Here is a 23,600-nt window from a genome sequence, read left to right on the forward strand (position 1 = left end):
CTCAAATTAAATTATTGAGCCCCAAGCTGAGTTCTGGGACAGGCTCTCAAGGGTGCCTTGGAGTTAAATAGCAAGTGGTCATAAATAATTAAATAGACAATAGGAAACCAAAAGAGATGTGTCATTATGTTTGGTTAAAGGTGTAAGACACTTAAAAAGTAGCTTTAAGACTATCATAAATTTCAATAAGATGAAAAAAATTTAGAAGTATTTCATATATAGACAGTCCTGGTGGTCACCAATGAAAAGTACTTTTTAAACATATAGTTACTTTAAATTTTCATTTTGAAAATGTACAAACATGAAATTGACAGCACGTTTCCAAGGTCACTGGTAAAAATGCTGTAATCTGAAACAGTGGTATTGACTCAAAATCAATCACACTGGAATAAACTGTCTGGTAGGAAGGTGGTCCCGTGAAATTTTAGGAAGTTGATTTTGAAAAGCTCCAAGTGAAAAAAAAAACTTCATGTACCACTGATTTCAATCATTCAGGGGTATTTATTGAGCACTTATTATAAGCAGAGCACTGCATTAAGTGCTTGGGAGAGTACAACAGAATTAGCAGACAGGTTCCCTGCCCATAATGAGTTTATATTCTACAGGGCGAGACATAATAATAATAATGGTATTTGTTAAATGTTTACTATGTGTTATACATTATGCTAAGAGCTGGGGTGGATACAAGCAAACTGGGTTGGAAACAGTCCCTGTCCCACATGGGGCTCACCGTCTCAGTCCCCATTGTACAGATGAGGTAACTGAGGCCCAGGGAAGTCAAGTAAGTTGTCCCACATGGGGCTCACCGTCTCAGTCCCCATTGTACAGATGAGGTAACTGAGGCCCAGGGAAGTCAAGTAAGTTGCCCAAGGTCACATGGCAGACAAGTAATGTGGAGCCGGGATTAGAACCCATGACCCTTCTGACTTTCAGGTCCATGCTCTATCCACTTTTCCATGCTGCTTCTCGTGGTATGCCCATTCCCTGCCCATAACGAGTTTACAGTCTGGAGGAACTTCCTAACGAGACAAAAACTGACTCATCTTATTCTTCGCCTCAGAGCCCCTATAAGCGATGAGTGTTACTTAAATGTAGACCTACCTGCCCACCTCCAGTCTGGCCCAGCAAAACCAAAAGGCTTGAATAGCATCCTGAGAGTCATTTCAATTGAGCTTGGCTTAAGTAGATGCGGAGGAAACTCACAAATGACAAAACCGCCTGCTGGTTATTTTTCTGTGTTTGGCACAGCTGAATGAACAACTGAATGGGCTTGAGTATATAACTGCTCTGAATTATTTTATTTTTAGAAGGCTCTCTCCCCTTGTTTTTAACCCATTCATTTTCTTGCCTTCTAAAACAGATTTCCCTTGCTTCAACTTCCTTGGCTACTTCTGGAAGCTTTTCACCCAGGTGTTTCTAGGAAATTCATAATTTCATGCCTGAAGAGTTTCAGTCTGAAATTTCCTAGTTCTCTTGGCTCATCTGGAGCAATAGCTTGATGTTTTCTATCAAGCCTCTGAGAAACACTGAATTTTATCATCTTGGTCAGATCGTACACGTAGTGTTTCAACGCTTTTTGAAAAAAAACATAAGAAAATCAACTAGAGGGAAAATCCCCTTCTTGATATCCCTATGTAACATTTTCAGTCTACAAACTCACCATCCACATGAAAAGTAGCCACTAAGTCCTACTGTTTTCCTTTTTTATACATTTAACATTATTTTTACCTCCTAATCATATCACTTTATGCTCTAAGCTTCTTAAAGAACTACCTGCATGGGACGAGACCTTTACACAGACCAAAGCATAACTAAATAATGAGGATGCTTTTTCCCCTTTTCTTCCTTTCAATTCCTTTGCCAGCTTTCAACCAGTCCTCTGGAGGGTTTGAAATCACACGACTAAAAATTATAAGGTTGTTAAAAGACTGGGTCACAGTCAGTCTTTCAGAGCTGGGTGATTTCAAAGCCCCCAGAGGACTGGTTGAGAGCTAGCAAAGGAATTACTGGGAAGAAAAAGAGGAAAAAAAAAAACCCCACATGTCCCAGGAAGCAAAGGGGCTGAGGGTCTGCATTTGCCAGAAGCCCCTGGGGCTTTCTGGAAGGCATTTATTCCTTTCCCATGGGTATAACTCTCTTTGTTTCTGCTCCATATAGATACACAAATTAAGCAGCATGGAATAGTGGGTGAAGCATGGGCCTGGGAGTCAGAAGGTCAGGGGTTCTAATCCCAGCTCTGCTACTTGTCTGTTGTGTGACTTTGGGCAAGCCACTTCACTTCTCTGTGCCTCAGTTACCTCATCTAAAATGGGGATTGAGACTATGAGCCCCACATGGGACAGGGACTGTGTCCAAACCGATTTGCTGGTATCCACCCCAGTGCTTACTACAGTGCCTGGCCCATAGTAAGCGTTTAACAAATACCACAATTATTATTATTAGCAGAGACATGCGTGACTAGTCCTGACCCCAACTCTAACCCCGTGCCCTTCATGCCCATGCCTTTGGTCAGTGAGCCCCACGTGGAACAGAGATTGTGTCCAACCTGGTTATCTTTAATCTACTCTGACATTTAGCACGGGGCTTGGCACATAAGTGCTTAGCAAATAGCACAATTATTACTATTATTATACTAGTACTTTGCCCTGATTGACAGTGAGTCCCTTAGGCATCAGCCCTCTCACATCTTCTCCGATTCCTATGGCTGCATAGCTTCAGGATCATCCCCAGAGTTCAGGCAAGCCAATGGCGGCCTGAGGAGGGAAAAGGAGGAAATCAGTGCACTCCATCATCCCAGGGATCAGCTATCAATCATAGACAGATGGGCCAATCAGACGAAGGCATTCAGGAAACTATATCATGGACCGGCTGCCTTGCCTTCACAGACGCAAATAACCATTAAGACAAAACAAGACTTGATTGCCACTAAAAATACCACTTATCAATTACCCTTTCTCTGGATTGAAAAGAAGGTTGGGAAAACACTGTAGTCATTACAATTATTTTCCTGTTTTTCAAGCTGTTGCTGTTTGCCCATTATAAACATTATTATAGTTGAAACTACACAGCAAACCTCCCTCCTCTAGTCTGGAAGGTCCTTGTGGACAGGGACAGGGAATGTGTCTATCACCTCTGTAGAACTGTACCCTCCCAAGTGCTTAGTACAGTGCTCTGCACACAGTAAAAGCTCAATAAATACCACTGATCGGGATGTAATTTGGGCAGATCACAGGTCATTCTGTTGTCTTTGACCACTTCTATACTACTTTCATTTAAAACCACTTAGAGATCAAACATGTTCTTCCAAAGAAAATGCATTCAGGGCAAGTGATTCCAATAGTGAAGTGAACATTTCCATCAAAGCAGCCAAAGGAAACATTTACAAAATGTTTCCACCCACTACTTTCAATGGGGCAGTGAAAATATTTGGCCTTTAAGACAGTGCCAACATTTTGACTATGCTTCTTGTCCCTGAATAGGAGTGAAGTTGAGATTCACTGGAGTTTGGACTGTCTGAAATCATAGTGGGTGAGAGTATAAGGGTTTGGAACAGAAAACAACTTAACAGAAAAACAGGCAGGTAAAAGAATCGCACAGTAATAAGTGGCTGAACTACCACTAACCAAAAAGGTACTGAAGGACACTGTTCATTGATAAGGCCACCAAGACAGTTTGCCAGTGGACAGTGAGGGTGCCCAAGATAAGGCAAGATAGGTACCTATCTACATTGAGGTGCCTGGGCTTTGCCCTTCCTCTCCTTCCTCATTATTTTATATCTTCAGTTCTGTACGTTCCCCCTCTTTGGGGGCTCTAAAGAACCTCCTCATAAAACATTGATCTTTAGTCCCCCAGGCCCTCTGTCCTAAAGCTTTCCCCAATGAGGATGACAAGGCTCAGACCAACCCTAGCTCCCCAGTCGCCTGCTCTGAGAGAAGATGGAATTTGTCCTGCCTTCTGATTCACAGAGGCGGTATCGGGGAGCCAAAGTAAATTTGGGCCTCCTATCTCATCCTCATGAAATTGTTTTCCATGAATCATTAAATGAGTGGGAAATAGAGGATTAGGTTCTTGAGTCTCATCTCCCTATACTCCATTAAAACCATATCTTATGAATCATTAAGTCACAAGATAAAATGCTGCTCAGAGACTAAACTCTTGAGGTTTTGTTCTTTGTGGGTTTGTTTTTTTTTAACTGGGTCTTGTCTGCACTTCTCTTTTGATGCTTTGTCTTCCCGTGGCCCTTTCCCTGTGTCTTCTCTGAAGGCCTCTATTCCTCAGGTGCTCTAATGAGCCTCCTTCACAGCTGCCAGACCCTGAAAGTCCCTAAAATGAGAGAAATACCGGGGAATTGGTTGTCAGATTACCATTTACAGAGTTCCGTCACCAGTATGGTACAGTACAAAAAGGCAGATCTCAAGTCACAGGACAATTACAAGGTCCCCCCCGCCAGACATCTCTGGAAAATCAGGATAAGCAGTGAAATAAGGTACCATCTCATACAGACAGGATGTCTTGAACACTCTATGCCAGGGAATGAATAATCTAGCAAGATTAATTCATCCCCCTACCTGAAGACCAGCACAATTCCAGCCTAGCCTTGTGTCAATGAAAGTTCAGGACAGGCAGAGAGAAAATTTGAAGGTTGGAAATGAATCAGGTCTTCCCTGGCCTAAAGAAGCCCTAGAGGACAGTTCCACACTGGCATAAGCAGTCAGTCAGGGCATGCAAATGAAGCAGTGCATGACCAACCATCTGAAAACACAGCCCAAACATTATCTAACAACAAAATATCCATTTATTAACAACGTGTATTCATTATGCTTCCTTTCTCTGGATAGACTTTATAAGTCCGATGTCTGATCTCCCGACATGATCAGCCTGCCTTTCTAAAAGCAATGAAATCCTGTTTCCTTGCATGCCGTTAAAACCCCAATTTAGAAATACAGCTAAGGTCATGCTGGATTAAGACAGTTACGTGCTGGGCAGAAATTGTGTAGGTGGACCAGACCGGGGCACAGAGATGATGCCCAGTGGGGCAAGGGTCTTAGAGACCGGCAGCCTCAGCAGTTACTGCAAACTTATTCAGTGTTGTTGGGGGGAGCAAAGAGCAGATTAATAGGGAATGAAAATAAGACATCACTGGCAACAGTCACCACCTTCAGTTCAACTGCAAAGATGATGGTTATTGCCTCTCTGCCCTATTTTCCTTCCCCACAAATGAGTGCTACTTGGAAACCAGGAAAAGTCCTGGTGAAGCTTATTCTTAATTTTTTTTTAAGGTTTATTTCATGGCTTGGCCCAATCCTTACAGACTGATTTGCTCTAAAAAGCCACCAAACGTCTCTGCACTCTGGTTCGATCTAATGGTTCTGCCTGTATCAATCTAGATCGGCCCCGGTACAGGAACTTATTATTCAGTCGATAAGCCCTAGAGTCCCAACCAAGTCCACAATCACACCACTGCGGCAGGAAAATAAAAACACCAGAAAATCAGGGTTGTTTTTTTTTAAAAAATAAAGATGTTAATCGTTAACTTGCAAAACAATTTTGGAGCCTTCCCTGCACTCCCAACCTCCAGTAGGGATTCAACTGATGGCAGGGAGCTCCAGGATCCTGAAGGAGAATATGTTCAGTAGAGTGTGAGTTATTAGAACTAAGACACGGGATTCTCAGCAATGAGATTGTTGGACACCCCAACCATTACTGGTTTGTATCTAGGGATCCCAGCCAGTGGAGTGGGGTGGAAAAAGACGGCTTTTTTGTTGATGTTTTTATGGTATTGAAGCACTTCCTATGTGCTCACATGGGCTCATAGTCTTAATCCAAATTTTACATATGAGATAGGCATAAGCAAGTTAGGTGTTGCCCAAAGTTACACAGCAGACAAGTGGCGGAGCCAGAATTAGAACCCAGGTCTTCTGCTTCCAAGCCCATGAACTAGGCCATGCTATCTTTAGTAATAGTAGCATACCTTGGAGAAGAGAAGGGGTTGGATCCCAAGAGCCCTCAATCTCAATTAAAATTGTCCAAAGTTTAATTTACTTTTAGACCCTTCCCAATCAATCGATAGTACTTATGGAGCGCTTATTGTGGGCAGAGTGCTTACTAAGCCCTTTACTAAGAGTATAATACGAGAGAGTTGGTAGACACGTTCCCTTATTTTAGCCCTCAGTAGGTTATCACACCAGCCTAGAGTGGTCCAGACAATAGCTACTGGGGCCTGGCACAAAATTGGAAGATCTAGGCCTTTAGAGCTGCCATCACTTACCTCACTCCAGAGTAGACAATCTCCTGATATCACGACAGACATCCACCCAGGGCCTCTCATTTGTGCTATGAGCCTATAAAGGCCAGCTTAACGCTGCAAGCTGGCCTACCACTAGCCACAAACTTTACGGGGCCAAATGGCAGGAGGTAGGTGAGGAATGGAAGGGAAAATCTTAGCTAGGAAGTGAGCAGCAGCAAGAGGTCATGATTGGTCAAATGCAGCTTCCTCCCCAACCCACCCCTATAGACTATAAGCTTGTTGTAGGCAGGGAATGTGTCTGTTACACCGTACTCTCCCAAGTGCTTAGTATAGTGCTCTGCACACATTAAACGCTCACTAAATACAACTGACTGACTGACCCTGCAGAGCCTTGTGGACAGGCAGCCGGTCAGGCCAGAGAGAAAGAGTGGGAGAGATGCCCAGAAGATGAAGCTGTAGAAGCTTCCACTATTTTGGGTCAGCAGTTGCCACAACTCCCTTCTCAAAGTTCTCTCTCCTCTCTTTTGCATGTGATGCAAAGCCATGTGATCGGAGCATGGTTCTGCATCACTTACGTCATACTTCTGCCAGATCTCCAGTAACCGATGAGTCCTTTCCAACCCAGTGGAAAGTCCTTTCCTTCCAGTGGAAGGAGGGAGGGGACGAGGCCGTCGGTAGCCTGGACACTGGGGGCTGACTGTGCTTACTCCTGAACCAATCAAGAGGCTCGGGTGAGCAGTGGGGCACCCCGGACTTGCTGCTCTATCTCCACCAGCCCAACGTGCTGCGTGCCGTGCAAACCGTGCTGAATGCAACAAGAAACACAAGTTACCCCATCTTCTATTAAGCTGGAATTGAAGCCAAGGCCTATGCTGTTTAAGATTCAGGTGAGACCCATTAACTTTTCTATCCCGGCAGTTCACTTCACGTATACACAACCTAAAGGAGAAGAGCCAATCACATGACCAATAACAGCAGAAATGAAGAAGATGATACTGGGACCCTAGGGGATGACGGGGGCCATTGCCCCAAGGATAGCAAGCTGTGGACTCAAGCCCACTTTTTGTTGTTTTGTTTTTTTAACCCAAAAAGATTTTGGGGAAGGTCTTCCTGCCTCACTCATGCCACATCTCCAATGGGGCTGGATCGGAATCCCAAATCAGGTTTGACCTGTTGGTTCCTGTTGGCAGTGCCCACCATTAGTAAGCCCTAAAATCCCTATTCCAGATTTGTCCCTGTACTCAAAATGGGAAGTTGACATCTGTGTTTTGAAACAAAGGGAGTGGTGAAAAATACACCTAAAAAAGGATGGGTAAACTGGCTGTTCCCAGGGGTGATTAGTGACCTTTCCTGCACTCACATAGTAACAACAATAATGGAGATGAGGATGATGATGATAATAATAATAATAATTAGTGGTGCTTGTTAAGTATTTACTATGTGCCAAGGAATGCTAAGCACTGTGGCAGATACAAGATAATCAGGTCGGGCTCAGACCATTTCCCCTCATGGGGCTCACAGTCTGAGGGAGGAAGAACAGGTATTTTATTCCCATTTTACCAATGAGAAAATTGAGACATGGAGAAGTTAAGTGATTTTCCCAAGGTCACACAGCAAGTGGCAGAGCAGAGATTAGAACCCAGGTCATCCCGACTCACAGGCCCACACTTGTTCCATTAGGACAGGCTGCTTCAGCTGCCAATAGATCCTGCATGTAAAACCCCTTTATATGTATTTTTCAATATGCTGCACTCTTGCCACCTGCTCGCTTGTTCGTTCATTCACTCATTCAGTCTTATTTATTGAGTGCATACTGTGTGCTGAGCACTGTACTAAGCACTTGGAAAGTACAATTCGGCAACAGATAGAGACAATCCCTACCCAACAATGGGCTACCCAGTGGGAACAAAACTGACAGGGAGATAGACTGGGAATGGTGCTGAGCAAATCACCCATTATTATCAATTCCTTCTCCCGAGTTCTCAATCCTGAAACCACTAGACCAAGGTGGGTCAGTCATTCTCAGTGTGTGACCATCATTCATAACCTTCACAGAACAACACAACCAAGTAAGGAGAGGGAGCAGAGTCCAAAGCACCTCCGAAATGGAGAAAAAGCCAAAAGTGGACTGGCCCAACCATTCTCAGCCGAACCAACTCCATAAGAACAAACCTGGTGACAGAACTGCAACATCTTTTTAAAAACAATTTTAGCTAGCGATTTTCTCAGACTCAGTTCACAGTTTCATAATCATGGAATTTCAAGTAAAAGCAAACTGGCAGCAAAACTTTGCATATGGTGCAAAACCACATGACAGAACAGGTTAAAAATAAATTCCAGAACAGTGCAAAATAGGAATTGCAACTTTCTCAATCTGCCCATATACATTTCCATGTATACGCATCTGATCTGTGTGAGCGATGCTTACTGATGAGATGCCAAGATAACACTCACATTTTCCTAGTTTTTCACTAATATAAAAAGAACACTGTAAGACCAACTGACTAGGTCTATTAATACTTGACCTCGTATTCGGTACGTTGAACGGTATTTTTGGAGCCTCGCTTTGTATACAATGAGCACTGCCGGCGCCCACCACGTGGGGAATACAGAAACTAATTCAAATGCAAAAACATTCAAATAAAAAAACTGGCGGAGTAGCTACAGAAATGCCAAGAAGGAGACAGAAGTGTATAAACAATACCTTGCAGTGGCGGGGAAAATAAGATAAATTGTAAATGCAACTATTAAAGAAAGCATGGCAAAGCTTTAATTGGGATCTTGGGGTCAGTACTTGAAATGTTTCTCCCGCAAGGTGGGAAAGAAAGACATGAAATGACCTACATATTGAAATCAACCTACAGCTGAAAATAAAACAACAATGGCTTTTGGAAAGGCTGGAACTGCATTAACAACAACTTGAATGTTCATCCCAAATGATGCTTAATCACAGCTATCATTCACTTCCTACTCCATCTATTTATAGAGCTTGGGATTGTACAACCAATGCATAAAAGCCTAAGTTGTAAATTCAGAAAACAAGAAAACTGGATCCTACACCCTGGTATTCATTGTTCTATTAGCCTTCTTTTTTGTGAAGAGACTCTGCAGTCTTTTACATGAGATCTCTTTCCTCCTTTTTAGTCATTCCTCTACTCTCCTTCCAACTATGTAGTGAATAACAAAAATAGGGCTGGCTTAATTTAGCAGTGGTTTATTTTCAAATGTGAAGTGCTCCGTAGTCAGAAAATTGAACACGCATCCTAACATTTGGCATCAGAGTCCTATCGCTGAAAGCTGTTTCCCCGGGTCCGTTGGGGAAACCAACAACCAGATGCCTCCATCCCCCACATCCAACAGTTTGCAATCATTTAGTCCTCTTCGCGTCGGTTGCTTTTCTGGGGAGAGCATCTGGGTCAGCGTGGAAGACACACCAGCCAAAAATTTCACACTCTAAAGATACTATTCATTGAATAATATTTCACTCCAATAGAATAAAGGCATCTCTCTGGGTCGGCACTTGTTACAGTGGCACTGTTTTCCTATCCATCGCTCTGACACTTAACTACTTCAGTTTCTCTTGAAGAACACTGCCTAGGCCTTGGTGGTGGATCTCATTATCCTATCACTGAAACCAGTTTCTCCCGATGGCTGAGACAGGAGCATCAAGAAGCTGCCCAGGAAAGTCAGCTGCAGCTTTTTCCAAAGTTGAGGCAAGCATCTTTCCTCTTCTGCCCTCGAGATTCATATCTGACAGGGGCTGCTCTTGCCACTATGCCCATGTCGTTACCCAGATCGTGCAAGTGAGTTGCTGAGATCGGGCCAAGTTGAAGAGTAGCAGAGAGGAGCCAGGAGGGTTCCCTGCCACTAATTCTGCCACCCAGCTTCTTGGCTCGATCCCCTTCAGCATCACCTCCCCTCCCCAGTCTTCAACGACGATCTACGACCCAGAGCCCACGATTGTACATGCTGAATTTCTATGCAGAGAAAAGAACTTCCTGACTTGCCAAGCATCACGAGCCTAAAATTACAGCTGCAGCACAGGGACTGCCGTGGTGGCCAAGCGATTCTCTGGGGATGGCCCGTCGCCAAATCCTGTCAGTTCTTCCTCTACAACATGTCCAGGATCCACCCCTTCTTCTCCATTCAACAGCCACCAGGCTGATCCAGGTGCTTGCCTGGATTACTACATCAATCTCCACGCCGCCAATCCTTCCCCTTCCTAGTCCAAACTTTGCCCAGATCACTCTTCTATACTGTCATTCTGCACACGTACCCCACTCCTCAAAAACCTCCAACCACTGCCCATTCCTTTTCACATCAAGCAGGAACTCCTGGCCTTTGTCTTTAAGGAACTCAATTGGATTTCTCCCGTCTACTAATTCACTCTCTTCTTCCACTACACTTCACACTCCTTGTTCCTCTCAAACAAACCAATCAATGGTATTAATTGAACACTCACTAGGTGCAGAGTAGTAGCAAACACTCACTGTGGTAAGCACCTGAAAGTCAACAATACAAGACAGCTGGGCTGGTAGACACATTCCCTGCCCACAAGGAGCTCATATCTCCCACCATAGACTTCTTGTTAGTGACGTTCCCCTGCCTGGAACTTCCTCCATTCCAATGGATCACAGTTCTCCCCATCTTCAAAGCCCTTGTGAAACCATATCTCTTCCAGAAAGCCTTCTTTCCCCAATTAATTTCTAATCTCCACACTTAATAGCCCTCCATTGCCACTTTGGCCCATCTATAAGTTACCTAAGCATTAAAGTGGTCACAAGTCGCCACAGAACTTATATATAAATAACTCATACACTCTATTACTCTCTGTAGCATTTATGTACATACCTCATCTACCCGATTATTCTCCGTAGCACTTGTGAACTTCAATCTGTCGTATTTGGGCAGAGCACTGTATTAAGTGCAGAGCACTGTACTAAGAGCTGAGGAGAGTACAATATAACAGAGGTGGTAGACGTGTTACCTGCCCACAAGGAGTGTAGGGCCTAGAAGGGGAAAGGGACTTTACTATCAATAAATAAATTACTGATATGTATGTAAGTGCTGTAGGGCTTAGGATGGAATGAATAAAGGGTACAAATCCAAGTCCAAGGGCGACATGTCATATACCCTACTTCCTCTTACCTATAATTTTAGTATCCGTCTCCCCTGCTACTTTGCAAGCGTCTTGGGGACTCTCCCAAAAACTTAGTGCTCTGTGCAAAGTACACACCCCATAAATACTACTGCTTGATATTGATTGTAAGCCCCAGGACTCCAAGGATCCAGGAGAGAGAAGGAAGATTTATTTTCCTCTATACCTAGAAGGGTGTGTTACTGATGCTTTCCAAACCCTATAGGGGAGAAGTGGTTTCATTTTTTTCATAGGAATAAGCATTCCCAAAAAGAAAAATTCCCTGTTCTCTAAGTTCAAACTGCCTAACCCAAATAATATGGTCTGTTTTCCATAGCCAGGAAAACGCAGCACAATTCATTCTCCCCAGTGTCTAAGACATTGCCTGCCTCTATGTTAAATTCTTAAGAAGGCACCTGATCATTCTTCCAGACCAGCTCACTGCATGCAGGGAACGTGTTTCCAACTCTGCTGTACGGCACTCCCCCAAGTACTTAGCAGAGTGCTCTGCACATAGTAAGCGCCCAATACATACCATTGATGAGGGCATATCAGGAGCGAAATTTGCCTGACCACAAAGAAGAAAAAGGTAAAAGTGAAATGTGGGAAACTTGCTAACCACCTGTACTTCACTGAATAAGTATGGAACCAAGCCGAGAGGGAGATCAGTGCGCTGTCAATGAAACAAAGCACCCCCAATCTCTACCCAATCTCGGGTCCTTTATTTCTGAACCCATCTTATCATAGCTTTAAGACCAGATGAGGGGATGATTCCTTCCTTCTCCAGATGATGTCCCCAAAGGTCCAAATCACTTCTATGCCAGCCAGTTTCCTCTGAGCCCAGGAGAGATCCAGGTCCACAACCCAGTAATGGCGGCCCCAGATGAATTGCGTGGAGGAGCAAAGTCTTCATTCCTGTCATGTCAAGCCTGAGGAAAGGAGGCTTATCAGTGGGGGGAGGAGGAGAGTTTGAGTTCAGCTCCTTATGATGATGACAATGCTATCTGTTTAGACTGTGAGGCCATCACTGGGCAGTGATTGTTTCTGTTGCCTAATTGTACATTCCAAGCGCTTAGAATGAATCTCTCAAGTGCTTTCTAAATGTCAACATATATAAGCTATTCAGGTCAAACAGAATCTCTGTACCACATGAGGCTCACAGTCTGAGGAAGAAGATACACTGAATCCCCATTTCACAGGTGAGGAAACTGAGGCCCAAAGTTAAGAAACTTGCCCAAGGTCACCCAGGAGGCAAATGGCAGATTCTGGATTTGAACCCAGTTCCTCTGACTCCTAGGCCCATGATCTTTCCACTAGGATGTGCTGCTCCCTTGCAGCACTCCAAAATGCAGCCTAGAGGCATCTGAGAGCTTTGGAAGGATTTTACAGAAAATTAACTGATCACCTATCGGTACCCTAGTCAGAAATGACTGCCTTTTACTTTCGATGACCACTGACTGAATCGCTTCCAAGTGCATTCCTCTGATTTGCGGACTACCCGGAGCCCGCAGGAGACACTGATGACTCCCAGCAGGTGAAAGGAGTTGGAAGAAGACAAGCAGTCAGGGTGCTCACCCCCTTCCTTGAGGTAGACATGTTGGAGGCTTAGGTGGATTCCTTCCATTTAGAAACCTGTCATTTTATGCTGTGAAGCTCTTGGAATTGGTTTGATCATGAGTCATTTGGGGGCGGCCTTGACTTTTCCTTTTCACCTAAATGTGGGTAATAATGATAATGGTATTTGTTATGCACTTACTATGTTCCGGGCATTGTACTAAGCACCAGGGTGGATACAAGCGCAAATCTGGTTGGACATAGTCCCCATACCAGGGCTTAGAACAGTGCTCGGCACATAGTAAGCATTTAACAAATGCCATCATCGTCATTATTACTACCACATGGGGCTCACAGGCTTAATCCCCACTTTACAGATGAGATAACTGAGGCACAGAAAAGTGAAGTGGCTTGCCCAAGGTCACACAGCAGACAAGTGGTGGAGTTGGGATTAGAGCCCAGGTCCTTCTGACTCCCAGGCCTGTGCTCTATCCACTAGGTCTTGCTGCTTCTCATTTGCAAATGATGCAATTCCTGAAGAACCCAGAATTGGGCTGAATCAGCAGCATGGGCATAATAAAGAGAGATCCCAAAGTCAACAGTAATCACGTTTTATTGATCACCTATCATCTGGGAGAGGTGGAAGTAGAAAAGAGGGATATCTGGAGGTTTAGGCAAGAAATTTGGGAAGGAGGGGAAGGAGGGTGGATAGAAATTAAGGAAGAAAAGGAAAGGAATGGGGAGGAGAAAGGGGAGGAAGAAAGGGGAGAAGAAAAGGAAGGAAAGAAGACTTTTCTTTAGCCACTAAGAAATGTGTGATTCAACTGAATCTCAGCAATTCTTAGCCTCACTAACCCAAATAAAGATAGTGACTTCATCCTAGCTAAGCCTCACCATTTTAATTCTACTTTGCTACCAAAAATAGGAAGATTGTTTCCAGATCTACTTGAACATATCTCCAGGAACCATTCAACTAGCAGTACTCTCGAGAAACCACCCCACCTTCTTCTTACCACATAAATGCAACTGGAATTAAGACGGTTGGTTCTTGTAATAAATATCAAAAACTTTCCCTACTGATGATGAGTCTTAATCCCTGAGGGACACTACTGAAACTGACCCAACTTAATGTAACTTAAAAGCAGCATTCCCACATATGTGGAATGCTGGACAACAGACTTACATTATCTTCTCTCTCCACTATCAATGACCCAGAAGGCAAAGTTGTGCTTTTCTATTGGCACGGTGTTTCATTTCCAGTCGGTTCTCCAAAAGACTGTCATATAATAGATGATCTAATAGACAACAGTCAAGGACATACGTGATCTAAGTCCCTGTCAGAAACCTCACAAGTTGTGTTTACTGTCACCCTAAAGGTTAAGTTCCAACAGTAAGCAGAAGGAACTATGTTTTTTATCACACTAGTACATTACTGTCAGGGAAATGGGAGGCAGGTTTCACCCTTCTGTCAACTGAGATGTGCCAGACTGGGCTGAAAGCTCTGGGTAGGATGGGCAGTGTTCACCCTGCCATTAGGGTAGGTGAAGGGTAGCTAGCTAGCATGCCCAGCTCCCTGCATTCCTACGAGGGTCTTGTGGAGGCAGAAAGAGAACTGGGAACTCTGGCGGCTGGAAGAAAGAAGCAGACGCGTGCAGTCCTCCTCTGGCCGCTTTAACTCTGCTCCATTATATTCAAGTAGCAGAAGCTGGAAAATCCTCACATCACCCACCAGGAAAGGTTGATTGAAACTGATCTAATTTAGCTGATTTTATACATATTTCACTTGAATTCCTTCATTCTTAATTAGGATTATGAAATATGAAATGCTTTTACCTGGTGTTTCAGGCCTAAAGATTTGCACTCAAAGTCAACCCAAAATGAACATTATTTTAACATGCAAGGGAGCAGCACGGGCTAGAGGAAAGAGCAGGGGGCTGGGCGTTAGGAGACCAAGATACTAGTCCCAGTAATCTCAGTAGCCTGCTGTGTGACCTCATGCACATCACTTGCCCTCTCTGTCCCTTCCCCTCTCTGTGCCTTCCTTTCCTCATCTACAAATCGGGGATCATGATGCTTGCCTCTGTCTACCACCCAGGGATGTTGTGGGAAAAAAATGAGATCACTGATATGAAAGCATTTTAGAAAAATTTTAATGCTCTCTACAAATTCAAGGTACTATCTATAGCCATACTGCTTCTCATTGTAGCTTTCTACTCTACCTGCCAACAAAAGCCCAAAAATTGTTAGTGTTTGTTGTGACTGTGGTGAGGCGGTGCTTGTGACTAGATTGTATCGGAGCTCTGCACCTTAATTTATGGTCCAAAGAGTGAAGACACCCACCAAAACATTGCCATGGCTGTCCAGGGCTGGGGGACTACTTGGAGTTCTCCCTTCAAAAGGCAAGTTACAGTCCAAAGTCACAGCCCAATTTATTTAGAGGTACTCATAAACACACAGCATGGGAGTGTCTTATGGGATAAAGGAATGAGTCTATACTTCTGCTTTTCACTTACCAACTTTGTAGGGCTACTTTGAAAATTAGTCTCTTAAAACTGCAGTTGGGCTTTACAAAACAAGACTGACACAAAGTCAAATACAGGAATTTACATTTTCATCTCTAAGACCTTTGGGATCTGTCCACAGACCTTCAGCTAGTCACCTAACTTCCCTGTGCCTCAACTTCCTCATCTGTGAAATGAGGACTAAATAGCTGTTATCCCTATCTTACTCCATGAACACTCACATGGACTGGGTCCGATATGATCGTCTTGCCTCTACCACGGAGCTTAGCACGGTACTCGGCACATTGAAGGCACGTTGACGAATATCATAATTATTATTATTATTATTATCATGCTCTGGGCTGGCAGTTGGCACAGCTTGCTACTGGCTCAGATGTCAACAGCTTAGAAGCAGCAGTAGCCATGGTGGCAGGCAGAGGTTGGGGAAAGGTCACTTCTTTTCTACTACTGCAGTGCTTCTGGTTGCAATGAAATTACCTGTCACAGCAGCAACTGCTTGGATAAGTTCCGCCACATAACATGTAAAGTGCTTCCTCCTCTCACTGTTGCCAAAATGCACCTGCCCATCCCAGGCGGGGGCAACTTAAAACAGGGAGAGGAAGTGCAGTGGGCATAAAAACGAGAAGCAAAGGATGATAGGAGGATGCGGGGTGGGAAGAAGTGGAAGAATCTGGGAGAAACCAGATGGAGGGAGGAGAGAGAGGATGGAGGAAGGTGGCAGAGACAAGGAAAGAACCAAAAAAAAAGGTGGCAAGGGAGCTAGATAAGAAGGGGGAGAAGACGGAAGATGAAAGGGGAAACAGGAAAAGAGTAGAGGACAGAGGAAAGGGAGGTGAGGGGCCCAGAGTGAGGGAGAAATGGAGAGACAAATGGAGGGTAGGAAAGGACTGGAGAGGAGACGCTGGTGAGGAATAAGAGGGAGATTCAAATGGGAAGCTATAAAGAGACAAGAATAGAGCAAGATGAAAATGACACAAAGGAACACAAAGACCCATATATGTTTCTCAGGCCTCAATTGGCTGCTGTAGAGAACGCTAACAACTAATTAAAGTGCTCTCTGCCCTGATGAAGAAATAGAACAACATTACAAGACTGGGGTTTAACTGCAACTCCGTGAGACAAGAACTGCTCCTTTGCTTATCAGAGGTCTAAGAAATGAAGAATTAGGGGCGAATTATTAGCTTCATAAAGAGTAAAAGGGGGCAATGAACCCCAAGAGCTCCACCCCCACAGGGTTTAGGGCTAGGTGGGCAATTTTAGCTCGCCCAACCGACCTCTTAGAGCCAGAGAGAGGTCAATCGGCAGGGAACGTCCCTCAGCCCAGCCAGCCCCAACCACCTGGGGGCCTGTTCTGTTCACCCTGACCATGTTGTGGGATCGGTCCAGGGTCTAAGAAGCAAGCCGCCCTGACCTATGGAGATTAAACAGTCTCTACAGCATCTCCCAAAACCTCCATGCCCTTTTCCCGGGCTGACGCCACTGCTGCTTGCCCACTCCTGGGGCTCCAGAGTGAGCAACAGTGGCTTCAGCTCAGCTGGCCAACGGCAAGGCTGCTGCCATTTTGCTGATGACACCAATGGATGTGTGGTATTAGGGCTGGGAGGGTAGGGGTCTTGGAGAGCATGCTGCCATGGGAGGCTTAAAATGACCGCCAAAGCAGCTCCAGATGGCTTCTCCCTCCCAGTTTCTGGAGCCAGAAGTGACAGGAGCCTCTGGCCCAGCTATTACAAGAGAAATGGTAGCAAAGAAGGAGATGAAGTGGCTGGGCATGGGGCGAGGGGAGCAAGTCCAATATCTACTGTTGGCAGAGTACTGTTCTAAGCACTTAAGAGGGGGCAATGGAAGTTGACGTGGTCTCAGATGCTTTCTCTCTCCTTTCCTCCCCTCTTTTCCTTTTCTTCTCTACCTCTCTTTCCCTCACCCTCTCTATTCCTAACCTTGACTCCAATGCTCCACCCCCAAAGTGCATCTCCTCTCAAAATTAAAAGTTGGCATCCCCCCAGTCAAGTGCTTGTCCTTAAAGGTGAAAACCAGAATAACCTAAGTACAGCAGTATCACAGTTTACACCCCTTGCAGGGTCCATACCTCACAGATTAGTTTTCAGCAAAAATGTTCACTCCATGTCTCCCCACTCCTCAAGAACCTCAAGAACTGGTTGTCCATCCACCTCCACATCAAACAAAAACTCCTTTCCATCGGCTTTAAAGCAGCCATTCAGCTCACCCCCATCCCACCTCACCTCACTGATCTTCTACTACAGCCCAGCCCACCTACTCCGCTTCTCCAGTGCCAATTGACTCACTGTGCCCTGATCTCATCTATATCACCACCGACCCCTTTCCCACATCCTGCCCCTAGCTTGGGATTCCTTCCCCTTCCACAGACAGCAGACCACCACTCTCTCCACTTTCAAAACATTAAGATCATGTCTTCTCCAAGAGGCCTTTCCCTATTAAGTCCTCTTTTTCCCAGCTCTCTCTCCCTTCTGCTTCATCTGTGCACTTGGGTCTGTGACCTTTGGACATTTGATATTTGCGCCACCTCCCCCCTCACCACATCACAGCAGTTATGTATGTATAATAATGATGGTATTTGTTCAGCGCTTACTATGTGTGAAGCACTGTTCTAGCCACTTGGGGGGATACAAGGTGATCAGGTTGCCCCAAGTGGGGCTCACAGGCTTAATCCCCATTTTATAGATGAGTTAACTTAGGCACAGAGAAGTGGAGTGATTTGCCCAAAGTCACACAGCTGACAAGCGGCGGAGCCAGGGTTAGAACCCATGACCGCTGACTCCCAAGCCCGTGCTCTTTCCACTCAGCCACGCTTATCTACTTATTTATTCATATTAACATCTGTAACCCCCTCTAGACTGTAAGCTCATTATGGGCAGGGAACATATCTATTTCTGTTGTATTCTCCCAAGCACTTAGTACAGTGCTCTACACATAGTGAGAGCTCAATAAATACCACTGATTGATTGACTGATATTAAAACTACACTTTCCCACTTAAGACTGCCCTTATCCCAACAGGATCACTCACTTGGAAACCTCTTTTTTAATGTTACAATGGTATCAAGACTCTAATGCCCCCTACCAAAAATTGCAGTGTCACGCTAGCACATTTCGGGTCTCCATTCTAGAAACTGCTCCTCTCTTGGAACAATGTAGAAACATCTTTGAAAGAGACCTGTTTCCACTACCAATCGATCAATGGTATTTATTGAGTTCTTTCTATATGTAGACCACCGTAATAAACATTTGGGAGAGCACAATACTAAGCTTTGCAAATGACAGTCCCGGGAATTTACAAAACTTAAATTAACATGAGCGCTGTACTGTTTTTCAATGCAAACGGAGGAGTACTAGAAAAATGAAAGTTACAAACATCACTAAAAAAACTGAATGAAAATGCCATTTTTTTAATTTGGTCCCTTAAACGGAGCATCCAGCAGCAGTAACCTATTTACTAAGCGTCTACTGTGTGCAAAGCACTGTGCTAAGAGCTAGGGTAAGAGTACACAGATGAAAATGAGAGCTCAAATGCTGAGAGGCAATATAAGTAACCATGCTCAAATCTAAGTGCCCAACACATTCCATGGCTCACATCCAGATCTACAGCTTTAAAACCCAATCATGCTTGCTCATTCTTGAGTGGGGGGAACACAACACAGATCCTAAAATCAAAATAAATGTCATTACTGAGTGAAACCAACAGTCATTATATTCAATATCCTGTCCACCAAAAGTGGCAACAAAGACTACTCATCAATCAATGGTATTTATTAAGTGCTTACTGTGTGCAAAGCACTGTACTTAGCTCTTGGAAAAGTATGATACAGCAGAGTTGGTAGACACTCTCCCTGCCCGCAAGGAGTTTACAGCCTACAGGTCATAATCCTGAACTGGACACCAAAGGCCATAACTTCTCCGATCACGAAACCATCACCCTATCCCGTTTTTTAGCCCTACTTACAGCCAAACTTGCTTTCTAAAAATCCTAACTTTCTTCTAATATCCGTCCCTTCTACTTGGAACTCCTTCTCATTTCAAATCTGCCAGACCTCAGCTCTTCCCCTCTTCAAAGCCCTTCTGAAATCCCATCGCCTCCAGAAAATATTCCAATTAACTTCTTTCTTCCCAAGCTATATCCTCCCATCTAGCACCTCAGCACTTTTGCACTCACAACCCCCAGTTTCACTTTTGTGCCTCTTGAATTCACCTTCTACTACTCGAGCACTTCTTCCTTCTACCTGTATTATGTCTGCCTCCTTTGTTAGACCGTAAACTCTTTGTGAGCAGGAATCGCATTGTGTATATCTACTGTCATCTCCCACAGTATGATGTCCGCATATTTTAAATGCTCAAATTTATAGTATTAATGCTTAATATTGTCAGTCGATTGAAGATCCCTAACCTTGTCAGTCTGTCCTCATATAAAAGCTCCTCGATCACTCAGTGGTATTTATTGAGCACTTACTGTGTGCCAAAGTGCTGTATTAAGAACTTGGGAGAGCGCAAGAGTTGGTAGACACAATCTCTGTCTTTGAGGAACCTACAGCTTACTTGGGGAAACAGACATTAAAATACATTTTGGGTAGGGGAAGCAGAATGGGAAATGCACATTGTAATGGGTGAGAGTTTACTGACTGTGGGGAGCTCTGTGGCCTAGGATTCGCAGTGAGAGGACGTTCCAGGCCAGGGAAGTAGGTGGAAGCTGATTAAGGACCCCTTTAATCATCTTGGATGCTCAGCTCTGTACCTTCTCCAGCTTTCTTATTTCATCCAATCAATCAATGGTATCTATTGAACTCTTCCTCTGTGCACAGCCCTCTACTAAACGCTTTGGAGAGTACGATACAATTGGTAGATTTGATTCCTGCCCACGAGGAGCTGACAATCTACCTATTTTCTGAAATAGGATGAGGAGATCCATGCCTAGCGTGATGTTTCCCTCACTCTAGACTGTAAGCCCATTGTGGGCAGAGAATGTGACTGTTTATTGTTGTATTGTACTCTTCACAAGCACTTAGTACAGTGCTCTGCACACAGTAAGTGCTCAATAAATATGACAAAGAATGAAAGGTAGGGACATGCCATAGTCTAATGGCAACAGCATACTTTTCCTCATAACCAACATTTTGCTAGCCTTTTTAGCTGTTACCATAAATCAGAGTGATAGCTGTATATTTCTCCAAAAGTGATCTTTTCTTTAGTCATTATTACACATACAGAGGTTGCATGTGATTTTTGATAGTAATTTCAGGAGAAGAAACTTCTAAACGATAGCATTTTAACATTTGGTAACATCCCGATAGCATACAAATTTTTAATTCAGACTGAGCTGAGCCAATAACACTAGGAAGACTACTGAACCTAGTTCAAGGCACTCTAAACTTTGGCTCAGTAAGTTTTATTGTATTTTGGTATATTATATGCTTGGCTGCTCCACCTTCCCCAGACTCACATATTTCCCAAGTAAGGGAAGTGAAAATCTCTCACACAGATTGAGTATTCTGATGTGCTTTTCACTGAGAAAAAATGGTGATTTTAAAGAAAGGATGCCACCATTTAGTAGTAGTATTTTAAATTTTTAATTTTTCCCCACAGAAACATTTTATTTGGACCAAAAAAACTGTCACAAAAGTGGATCTCAAAATGATTGCAGCGTAAATTGATGCAAATAAGTCAGAGGGAATAGTATTCAATTTTTATTCCTAGCAGTCTATAATTACAACCACTAGCTTCCACCATTCTATCTTCTAAACCTAAATCATCGTGTCTGTTAACATATGACCCAATGACAAGCATATCTGTAACCAGTCACAGAGATATAAGTAAACACTTCTAACTGGGGCCTGATCAAACTGAAACGATCAATGAGGAGACTTTATCATACGGAGTGGTCTATATAAAAAGTCTCTAAAGAGTGTATCCATTTACACAGTGGATTGCTGAAACCAATGAAAAACAATTGTGGAGAAGAAAGATCTTCTATTATATTTATCCAACCTTCCTCTGCAAACCAGTTATTTTATTCCAATTACAACAGCAACAACAAAAAGTTCCTTCCTCCCCTCCTCCTCCCATCATCTTGGCAATTAAGAAACAATTAAATGTACTCCCTTGTCTATGCAGCAACAGTGAACATCACATCACCACGGAATTTGCATTAAACACAACTTAGGAGAACACTTAAGCTTTAGAAGTGTAAGAAATGCATGATTTGTCTTTCAAACTGAATGCTGTGCAGTACTTTTAGTGGGGCGGGGTGGGGAGAAGCACTGAAGTTTCTCCCTAAGAGTACATCCAGGTTGTGGTACCACCCGTGGCCTTGAAAAGTGTGGGGTTTAAGACTGTGGCATTTCATATGTTAACCTTTCATCTAAAGAATTTTCATGTCTTCAAGTCTGTTTCTTTTCTTCAAGAGGAATACTCTCATAAATGAGATGGATACAATTTTTTTCACCATCTCTTGCTATTTCCATGCCTTCCATACTGACTGCTGGACAAACCCTCCAATTTTTGAACCGTACCAAAAATCTGAAATGTTTGAGGCAATTTAGGTGCCACCTGCAACTGCTTCCCATCAAAAACGGCTAATCTGTTCCACAGCTGAATTCCATCCCACACCTGAATTCCATTCCACACCTAAGCTCTTTCTCCCCCCATCCCTAAGATTCTCCTTTCCCCTTTGCAGAGAACAGTCAAGTTTCACTCAACCGTGTCCAGATCACTGGAAAGTAAAGCTGGGGCTGTCTAACCTGCTTCATCAAGTTTTATAGCTAGCTACTCTGTGCGGATGACACCTCACGGCATGGCTCACTTTCTTCATTTTGTAGAATCACAACCCCTAGCCTGGCTAATGTTTTTCTGCAACTGAAGACGGCAACTAAAAGCTGTAGCTTCTGCCATGTAAGGGCCGGCGGGCAATCGCTTCTGTGCCATTTCGATTCAACGATGCGGGGAGGGAAGGAAAAGAAAAACACAAGTGAACCCAAACTCGAAAACACAATAGGCAGAATGTATTAAAATAGGAAAGCCAACCCCCGATGTTCAGCAAGCTACATTAATAGATGCATGCATGGCATACGAGGGAGACCTCGTATCCCAGAACAAGTAGCTCCTGACGCAGAGGGTAAGAAATTTAATTGGAGACGAAACCTCAGCAGCCACAGGTTCAACCCTAATCAGAACTGCAAGAGGCATCATCATTCGTCGCGCTTTATAGGGCTGGAGAAGACCGGCTGGCCACGGGATGCGCTTCCCTACCTTAAGAGGCTGGACAGGGGCAGAGCTCCGGATCCACCGCCCAGGATCCCTCCTTTTCTCCCCGACAGGAGTTTTTCCACCAGAGCCACATTTCCAGTGCGAGCAGCTTCCAGCAGCTCCTGATCCTTCCCCATGATCACTCACACACATGCACACATACGCCAAAAAAAAAAAGGGGGGGGGGGAGAAAAAAAAGGTCGTCTCGGTCCACCTCCCACCTTCTGGAAAAAAAAATAAATCCAGGAGCCCCTCCCCCCCCAAAAAAAATCAGGCACCAGGTTCAGCTTCCAGCCAAGAAGAGATTCCTCCAGCCGGGCGTGGGGAAGCCCCTCCACGTCCTTCTTCTCCTCCTCCTCCTCCTCCTCTGCAGCCTTTCCAAAGGAATTAGATCAATTCGCGGGGGGCTCCGAGGCCTGGGGCGGCTTGGCTTTTTGGGGGTGCGGGGAGGGAGGATGGAGACTGAGCGGGAGGAGGAGCCCGGAGCGAAGGAGCGGGGGTTGGAGGGGGATGCACGGGCAGGAGCAGCTCAGGCCCGGGGCGAGGGAGAGCAGCGGGTTGGGAGGCCCGGACCCGGGCCCGTCCCCGCCCGGCTCGGGGTTCCCTCGATGGGTCGGAGGGGAGGCGGAGGAGCCGGAGCCGCTGAGGCCGGGAGGGAAGGGGGGAGGACCGGGGTGGGGTGCGGCAGGGAGGGAGGGAGAGAGGGAGAGAGGGAGGGAGGAGCTTCTCCAGCTCCCGCCCAGGACAACACGTTCTGCAGGCGACCCCGCCCCAGTGGCTCCGTGCACGGGGCAGGTGCCTGGCCGGAGCCGCCCGCCCCGGCCGGGAGCTGGCTGTCTGTGTCTGTTTGTTGGCGGGGGAGCCCCGAG

The 23,600-nt window shown here is 44.8% G+C and overlaps 1 protein-coding gene across 7 annotated transcripts in view; it reads right to left on the minus strand.

The window, feature by feature from the left end:
- Positions 1–23,311, minus strand: part of ANKS1B (ankyrin repeat and sterile alpha motif domain containing 1B) — a 587,732-nt gene extending 564,421 nt beyond the window's left edge. For 4 of the 7 annotated variants that reach the window (XM_029079026.2, XM_029079024.2, XM_029079025.2 and 1 more), the window contains exon 1: positions 22,735–23,311. In XM_029079026.2, coding sequence (XP_028934859.1) covers positions 22,735–22,868 — 134 coding nt within the window. In that variant the 5' untranslated portion in view covers positions 22,869–23,311. The remainder of the gene's footprint in view (positions 1–22,734) is intronic. The other 3 variants (XM_001506124.6, XM_029079028.2, XM_029079027.2) reach the window with 1 other exon arrangement.
- Between the last annotated feature and the right edge of the window lie 289 nt (positions 23,312–23,600).

The sequence above is a fragment of the Ornithorhynchus anatinus genome, chromosome 14 (genome assembly GCF_004115215.2).
Source record: "Ornithorhynchus anatinus isolate Pmale09 chromosome 14, mOrnAna1.pri.v4, whole genome shotgun sequence".
NCBI lineage: Eukaryota > Metazoa > Chordata > Mammalia > Monotremata > Ornithorhynchidae > Ornithorhynchus > Ornithorhynchus anatinus.